This window comes from Berghia stephanieae, chromosome 1 (genome assembly GCF_034508935.2).
Source record: "Berghia stephanieae isolate SIO BIC M18660-M18661 chromosome 1, UCSD_Bste_1.3, whole genome shotgun sequence".
NCBI classification, from domain to species: domain Eukaryota; kingdom Metazoa; phylum Mollusca; class Gastropoda; order Nudibranchia; family Aeolidiidae; genus Berghia; species Berghia stephanieae.
The window spans coordinates 65,798,434-65,807,585 of NC_088360.1; the positions used below are offsets into that span (position 1 = coordinate 65,798,434).

A 9,152-nucleotide genomic window follows, 5' to 3' on the forward strand; every position below is an offset into this window, starting at 1 on the left:
ATTCTTGCAAGTGCCTACAGTAGGTCCCTGCCACTCACAACACAATGTTGCTTTGTATTTGTATACCTCTAGACTACTTTGGATTGTGTTTATCTACTTCCTATCTCCCTGCTCTGCTCTCTAATCCACCTTTTTACTACTTGGCAAGAACAGGCAAGGTGGCAACCCTGTCTCGGATTTCTAAAAAAAAAAAAGAAAGAAAATTAATGGAAAAAAAAAAAAAAAACAGGTTGGCATGTTCAATGAAAATTTTAAAGCATCATAATAGCCGACATGGCACCCATAATTTATCAATAAACAATATAAATAGATGTACTGTAGTGCGGAGGTTAAGCAATAAATTTCACCCTTCCTCTTTGCCCCTACTATGTGGGGCTTTGTTGTATGGTAGTATTACACTTGCGTTTGGACCAGTAGGCCCAAGATTCAAGTCCCTTCCTGAGTGGTTCAAAGTCGAGTCATTGAACAAGGCTCCTTATTGAGTAATTGGCCATTAAAAGTAATGACTCTGTCGGGGAAAAGTTGTGATATTGCTGTGTTGCTATTGGCTTGGAGCCCCTTACAGAGCTTTGAGCATGTTTAGCAGTATACAATCTAGCATCTGTGTCAGTTGCCACAAAAAAATGACAAAAGTTTTAAGCTTTTAACTCACTTGAATATTTAGAACAAGTCAACAACCAGAAAAATTCGAAATGAAGTGGAAGTGAAAATAAACTTCTTTCTAAAAGTAAAAGGTTGTTTTTTTTCTTTTTAAAATAAATTCCCAAGCGGTGTCTTTATTTATTCTTTTTTTTTTTTTCAGTGCAAAAAATAACAGAAAATCACTGACGCGTCAAAAGTTATAACTGCAACAAACGTAAATGCTAGGATAATGCTCTTTATATATGCTCAATTATTTTTTTTGTTTTTTAGAAAATATTTTTAAAAACTAATAATAAATGAAATTCTACCACAACATTATCATATTTAAAAAAAAATTATGAAATTTTGAAACATTAGTAGACTAATTTAATACTGTTCTGGTTTAGGGCAAGCCGTTTACGGGTTTGGGGCGTGAGCATACATATTTGGAGTGAGGGGGTTTGGTATCTATTTTCGGTTTTTAAGCAAGGTTAACTGATAATACCTCATATGTATTTACATCAAACTAACAAAAGATGTCAAATAATTGAGTTTCTCAAACAGTTGAGAGTTTAGTTTAACCAATCTGCAGTTAGAGCTGTTGGAATTTGAGGTATAGAAAAGCATACAGATTTAGGGCGACCTACCCTAGTACATTTGATAAGCAAGAAATAAATCTTCACCCTCTCCAGTCAGACCCTACAAATATTTAATGATAAAATGCCAATTTAAGAGGTATGACTGATAATAATCTACACTCGAAAGCATGACATTTTTTATGCAAATAATTTAAAGGATGCAGACTAATTATACGAGTAAAGTTTGCTACAACCAAAATAATAAATAAAGATTTTATGGCAACAAAAAGCAATCAATAGAACTGATTCCAGTGCAAAATGAATGTCCTCAACAATCTCATTACATAATCGTTGATTTACATATTTTTTTCTCCTTTTGCATTTTCAGGTCGGGGAAAAGATCAGATTGAGAATCAATGCAGAATTCTCAAAAACCATTCGGTGATGGAGCTAAAAAAAAATTCAAGGACAAGAAAAGAATAGTCCAAAGTCATGTTGATTCTGTAAAGCAGACTGGAGGGGGAAACCAGGACCCTCTTCAATCTTTACTGAACAAGTACCGGTACTCGTCATTATTGGCGAGTGTAGTACCATTGTTGATGGTATTCAAGGTAAATTTCTGCAATTATAATAGTTCCATACATTGTTCTGTATACAAATGTAAAAGGCTGTCATCTAGGCATTCCATGAATAAAGTAGTAGTAGTAGCATATGGCTACACCTCCAAATTTATTTCGTCAACTCAGCTTCTAAAGTCTTCCTCCGCACTAAGGACGGTTTCATAGCCACCTTCAAGTTTAGTGACTGGACAGTGGAGGACGATGTGATCGCTGGTCTCTGGGGCTGCCTGACATGAATAAAGATAGTACACCTTACAATATTTTAAACAAGTAATTTGTACTATGTTTGCATGCATCTTTTGTGATCGTCTAATATTGACTCATCCTTACAATTGCCTATGCACAGATTCATTGAACAATATTTTTCTCTAACATAACTATCCTCTTTTGGTAGTTAAGTCTCAAAAGTATATCACCTCTATTGCATATCTAACAACTGCCTGTGGGACACGTTTCCTCTTGATTTTTTATCAATTTTAAAAACATTAAAACAATAAATGAAGACTGAAGTCAAGTATCAAAACAAGAGTATTCACATTTAATAATTCAATGGTAGTTAAAATCTTGAAATTTACTTTACACCATCAATCCTGAAGTAGCTGACAAAATTATATGAATATTTCAAATTTGAAATAAATGATGGAGCAAAAGCTTTTGTGTCATAAGGGATTGCCATGTATTTTTTTATCACAAATCGTCAAAGTGGCATCACGCAACATTGTATTGAAATTCCACTTTGGAATTGGGTCCTGTAAAGATTTATATTGTTTCATTTAGTGTTTTATTTAGGGCAAGCCAATGGCACAGCGAGTTATCATGCTTGCATATGAATCAAAGTGTCATGGGTTCTATTCCCAGCAGATTTGTTATTTCTGGATTCATGGGTCTCAAGATCAGAAGATAAGATTACACTTGGATGCATTTCATGGTTAAAAAAAAAAAGAGCCAGAGACCCGTAATTATATGATGCAAATTTTACATTAAAATCAATTGATATCGTATCATATTAAAATTGATATAAATAGAATTAAAATCATTATAATTTCATAACAATTCACCTTTTAAAAAAAAAAGACCACTGTGTTCCTTCTCATTAAGTTTGTAATGGGTAATCTGGACTTAAATGCAACTTGTGAATTCTATACTTCATTAATTCAAATTTATCAACAATTTTCTTTACAGTTATGAGCACTGAGAGTTTTGTTCCGAATCCCAGTCCAGCCAGAAATATTATTGACATATCTGACTGTAATCTTGGAGATTACACCATAATCAGTAAGCATAATTCTTTTGCTACAAAGTCATTAAATTATTAATAGAATTTCACCCGAAAGACTAAAGAAAATTTTTTTTTAACGTGCTCAAACCGCTTTACAAGGGGTCCATGACCAACAGCAACATTTAGAACAGGACATGACGTCTGTTAGGCGATATTACAATTTTTCGGACAGAGACAGCACTGTTAACGGTCAGGTACTCATTTTACACCTGAGTACGGTGAGAGAATGTGAGTAAAGAGTCTTTTCCAAGGACTCAACTATGCGCCGAGCGAGGCTCAGGGCCAGGACCTTCCGATTCGAAAGCGAGTGTCATACCACAAGACCACATAGCCACTAACAGTGTATTTAACATTGACAACAGTACTGAAAGGACTATCACGGGTAACAAGTTGGTCAAAATGGGGGACATTGAAGTGACAGTGGGACCACGAAGTATAACATAAGTGTGTTTGTGTGATTTTGTTTAATCAACATTCTTTATTTGTTTGTTTTTAATGGTTTTACGGCGCTTGCAACACATTAAGGTCATATCAGTGCCAGTAAAAAGGAAGAAATTGGGATAGCAAAATGTTCTAGAATTATAAATTCTCTTCTGTTTTAAATTGCTTGCGACATATTTAGGTCATTTCAGCACCAGTAAAAAGGATGCAAATGGATAGTCAAGCAATTCTAGATTAACAATTCAAAGCACTAATAAGTAAAACAAAAAGGGAATGGTTCTTATATGGAATGGATGTAGATTCCAAAAGCATGCCATCGGTGTACTTAGTTTGAAGTCACCTAAAAGTGTCATCCAGGCACAAGCACAGGTCCCCATTAAGAGGAACACACTCAAATGCTTACTTATCACATATTACATATGTAAAAAAAAAATACTGGTTCCCCTTAGAGAAAAATACTCAAACAAAAAGATGATTTACAAGGAAATAAAACAAAAATGTATACTGTTGCTGAGTCCATCGTCTTCTCAAATATATTCATATTAACACTTTTAAGCACTGACGAACAGTTTATAAGGATTTGTTTAAAAAGTGGGATGTAGTTCTAAAATCATCTTAATTAAATGGCCAGCATTTCATGTTGCTTAAGGAGATAACATTGTGTAAAAGTTTTTATCATTCCAAATTCTGACTTTGACCTGACGACAATGTGGGATCAGAGAAGTTTCAAAATGAAATGACGTTTTTGATTTCAGCACCACTTGATTTCATAATGTGGCCAGTTTCATAATTCACAGATATAAATGTTGTTTTGTTTCAATGCAGTGAAAAAGATGTTCTAAATATTATTTTTCCTCCACAGCTTCAACACTAGCCAGACAGATGGATATGAATGAGATTAATGAAATCAGTTTTGTTGATTGCTCTGTGGTGGAGTCAGTAGTTGTAGTAGATGATTTGCCAAATCACTTTCAAGAGGAGACAACAGAAACTCTTCCCCATACACCAGAGGAGTGGAATGCCTCAGATGGCATCAGCCAAAGATTACGGCAAGCTGGCCCCAAGAGGAGATGACAGATCACTGACAATCCATTAATGGATCAATGGCTGCAGTCGGAACAACTCCATTATAAAAAAAAACCAACTCCATTGTTGAACAAAATACCCTAAAAATTGAATACATGAAATTTAAGATGAGGCATATTAATTATGACACTACTTATAATTAAATTATTCTTTTTATATGTTTTGATATTATAGCTGTCATCTGCATTTTTTGCCAAATTGGGACCTAAAATTTGCCAAAAAACCCCCCAAAATTTGCCAAGAAATTTGCCAAAAAGACCAAAATTTGCCGAGGAGAACTAAGCCTTTCAGTAAAAATTAACATGCGATACAGAAAAAAAATATATATATAAAAGACAATTTATTACATTTAAGGAGGCTACATTTATTGATTTACACAATGTAAAGTGATTTATGCGCCCAAACTTTCAGAAAATCACACACACACACACACACACACACACACAAACGTACACTTTCAGTCAGACTCATCAAAGGCCTAGTTTTCTTTTACTACTCAAAAAAAGAGGCATCGATAAACTTATTGTAGTAAAGGAAAACTAGTCCTTTGATGTTGTTTTCTGTGAGTCTACGCCTTCTGGAAGACAAGACAGCGGGTGGTTGGATGGGAGCATCACCCTTGAATCATATACCTATGATGTTCGCATGGGTGTACGATCCGATAGTGATGTCGTTTCTTCTTCTCTTTACTAGCCTATCCTGCTTCTTTGGTTTGTGATTGTATTTTTGACAGGGGATATTTTTTTGTCTGTAAATCTTCTGCCTGTTTGTTCTTGGTTATTTATAATTTAGCTTATATCTTTAGGTTATGATTTTGATTAACATTTGTACTATTTTTGTTAGATTGCTTGTTTTTTTGTTTCAGAGGTCTCTCATATAACCTCAATTGTGTTGGAAGAGACCTAAAGCAACAAACAAACAAAAAAAAAAAAAAAAAAGACAAGACAAGATTGTAAAGAGAAAAGCTTTACTCAGCATCAGCTGACGAGCATGTTGAGAAGGCATACCGGGACGCCAATGCAGCGAGAGCTAGAACATAATCTGCCACAGACTTCCAAAATAGGGTCAGATCTATAATTCCAGTATCAGACTCTCTCACAGCACTGGGCCCCAGTTTCTCAATATACCTCGTGAACTCATGCTGAGGAATGTCACAAAAATTGGGAATTGCAGTGTATGCAGATACACTGCGAGCACGAGACCATTATCCGTAGAGAATAGCTTCCCTTGGTTTGGGGCTAGGCAAAGCTGCAACATTTCTCAAGTTTCGCACCTTTTTTTTTCGTTATTTTGTTTTCGCTTCTTTTTTTCCCCCAAAATTTGCCACGCGATTTGCCAATTTTCCCAAAATTTGCCACGATTTGCCAATTTTGGGAAATTTGCGGATCGCCCTGATTTGCGGCCGCAAAAAATGCAGATGACAGTTATAGGAAATTAATTCATGTATGAAAATCACACCTGGGAGTGTTCGCAAATGACGTCATCATTTAGTTTTTATCCATGACCCAATTGGTTTCTAATGTCTTGAATTTGAATATTATATCAATCACATGTATTTTGAGTCAATTTTTAAAATGGTTTAAAGCAATCCATGGAGACATGTTGCAATACATTGTCCGTAGTGTAGAAAAAATTGGCCTCATAATATCTTAGAAAATCGCAGTTAAAACATGTCTTATGAATTGCCTTAAACCGTTTTTTAAGATGGTTCTTGAGATTTTTAAATTGTTATTTAGAGTGGTTTTAGTCCTGTATTTATCTCAATCTGTACTTTTGATAGAGCTGATATGTTTTTGTCAAAATTTACTTAAAATCGCATGCGTGCAGTGTTTAAGACCTTTTTTTTACTACAATCACTCCATTGTTCCTTATGTTATTGGTAGAACAAATCCCCTGAAATAAATACAGATTGTTATTTTGGCCTATTGTCACAAACTTGTACAGTGGCATGGTGATTTAAGACCCTTATCACAAATGTGACTTGGGACTATCCTGGGCATTGGCTAAGCGGCTGGTATAATGATTTATACAAAAGGTCTTACAATATGTAATTGTCTTATGACAATAGGGCAGTTAAAATTTGATTGCTCAACTCAGGATTTTGATGACCTTAAAAAAAAAGAAAATTTTAATGCCCCTTTGTCTTCTGTTTGATAACCGACTCAGGCATGAGAATTCTTGTTTAGTTTTCCAATTTATATCAGACCTATTCCAGAAAAAATTACAGTGAATGCACTTTAATACTTCCTGCAAAACAGGTTTTTTTTGTTTTTAAGGGTTTTACAGCACTTGCAACATATCAGCGCCAGTAAAAAGGAGTAAAATGGGATAGTCAAAGAGTACTAGATGCCTGATAGGCGACTTGTAGTTATAGGATATAGAAATGTGTTTCCATATGCTTGAACAATAATTAAAACAGCGTGACATTTATGTAGCTCATCACAATAAGAATACTGCACACAGTATACTTGTATTGATGTACTACATTAATGATTACATTTATTTCCTGATTAGAGAGGTTCAACGATATTTCTAAAAGCACTATTAATCAAAGTCAGCCAGGCTGCCTTGCCAACAGCAAGATGTTCTGTTCAGATGCTCCTTTCTGAGTCCCAATAGGAGAAAAGTTATGATTGCTGTCATCATCATCATTACAGTTGTTTTCTTCCATGGGTAGGCCAGCATCAACAGCAAAGTTGTGAAGTCAAAAACACACATAAATAACCTTGCAGGCTCTGTCAGGCGTCATTCTGAGCTCGTCATGGAGACAATTCCATCTTCTTTTAACCACTCCAATGACTCTGTTGAAATGACAATAATTGCTTGTACATGTACACTTAAAACCAATTAAAATTAAATGGACCTCTCTCTCTCTCTCTCTCTCTCTCTCTCTCTCTCTCTCTCTCTCTCTCTCTCTCTCTCTCTCTCTCTCTCTCTCCTCTCTCTTTCTTTCTCTCTCTCTCTCTCTCTCTTTTTTTTTTTTTTTCTCAGTCATTTAATTAGAATTAGAAGGCGAAGAATTATAATGGTTAATCTGAGTTCTTCAAAAAAAAATGTTAATGTTTATAATGGCATGACAATGACAGCATGATTACAACTTTTTTTTTGGTTAATTTTCTTTTATTTTCATTGATCATTTGCAAATTGTATTGTAAAGTGGATATAAAAATAAACCTGAAATATTAAATTTCAAAAATTATCAAAATGTTATTGTTTCCTGGAGGGTGGGATTATATGACTTGTAAAACTTACCTTTCAATTGTACATTTTGTGATACGATGGGCGGTGTTAAATGCCTCTTCTCCTCTATTTTGGGGGTTTCGGTATTGGGGTCATTAGCCAATTTCTTAACATATAACGACTGTCTCCAAGGATCACACCATCCAAAGCCCTGCGATGTGGATCCTCAAATGCAAAGAATAGCCCAGATTTCCTAAAAAAATTTGCATCATGCACTGAACCAGGCCACTTAGGAACCAAGTTTGTAACTTATAAATTTGCATCAGAGACGACCTAAAAATGGGAGAAGGAAAATTTTGCATATAATAAAACCTGCAATAAAATCTAAATCAGGAAGTGTAGTCAACTTACGTACAGTACAGCTCGCGCACAATGGCCTCATATAAAATAATAAAATTCCCTTTATTCATCCCATAGGAGAAATTTGTCTCAGGGTCTATTCCAAGGGAAGAATGGAATAACCCAGGCGTCAGGGAATGGAGATGGGATGAGGGTGGGGGAGTAATAGTCATTGGGTGACCTTTTAACAACCATGTACTTTGTGTAACATACCATGACGACTCAACAAAAGGCTAGTGGGAGGCAAGTGACTGACTGATCAATATGTTGATAGTCCTATGCCTAATAAAGCGAATGATGTGTGACAACTGACTGATTGAGTAACTGTGCCTGATGAAAACTGATTGGGTAATGAGCTTTTATGTGAAGCCTGATTATGTCTTTTCTTATCATTGGGACGGTGCTTTACTATTACTAGGTCTTGAAGAGCATTTAGTAATGGTAGTGGCTGAGAGTGGTGGGGTTAGAATGGATGGAGGCAGAGGAGAGGGGAACAGAGGAATAAACCATTGCATTGTTCCAACTTGCACCTTTTTCTGATGTAATTTAAGTGGTAGAAAGGGGGGGGGGGGAAGTGATTGGGTAGCTAGGTCTGTCAGATCTCATGAAAGTACTTTGTGATAGACTACCTTCCTATCCAAAGGGTAGCAAGCAATTGTTATTGTCTGTTTCATGCCATAGAAACCGGGATAAACCCTGGCTCCTTGGGCTTCATGCCTCTGAAGGACTGCTATTCATTAAATTTTTTTTTTTTCATTTCAAATTTTAAAGATATGTAAACGGGTCTTTGATGTGAAGCTGGTCCCTCTAGCTCAATTATTAGGGTATTCGCTTTACATGCTAAGGGCAAAGTAGAGATTTTTATTTGACCCCACTGACCACCCAGGAATGATGGGGAATCTGTATTTGTTAGATCTAGTGGAAAGTACTTTACAATAAACCTGTGTC

General features: G+C 35.5%; 1 protein-coding gene across 3 annotated transcripts in view; it reads left to right on the forward strand.

Annotated features, from left to right (window-relative positions):
* The window catches only part of LOC144979638 (uncharacterized), an 8,087-nt gene extending 1,170 nt beyond the window's left edge, over positions 1-6,917 (forward strand). Inside the window, exons 2-4 of one of the 3 annotated variants that reach the window (XM_078926457.1) lie at positions 1,588-1,810; positions 3,002-3,094; positions 4,402-6,917. In XM_078926457.1, the coding sequence (XP_078782583.1) occupies positions 3,004-3,094; positions 4,402-4,613 (303 nt within the window). In that variant the 5' untranslated portion in view covers positions 1,588-1,810; positions 3,002-3,003 and the 3' untranslated portion in view covers positions 4,614-6,917. Of the gene's footprint in view, positions 1,811-2,953; positions 3,095-4,401 lie in introns of those variants that run through there. The other 2 variants (XM_078926467.1, XM_078926475.1) reach the window with 2 other exon arrangements.
* Positions 6,918-9,152: the final 2,235 nt, after the last annotated feature.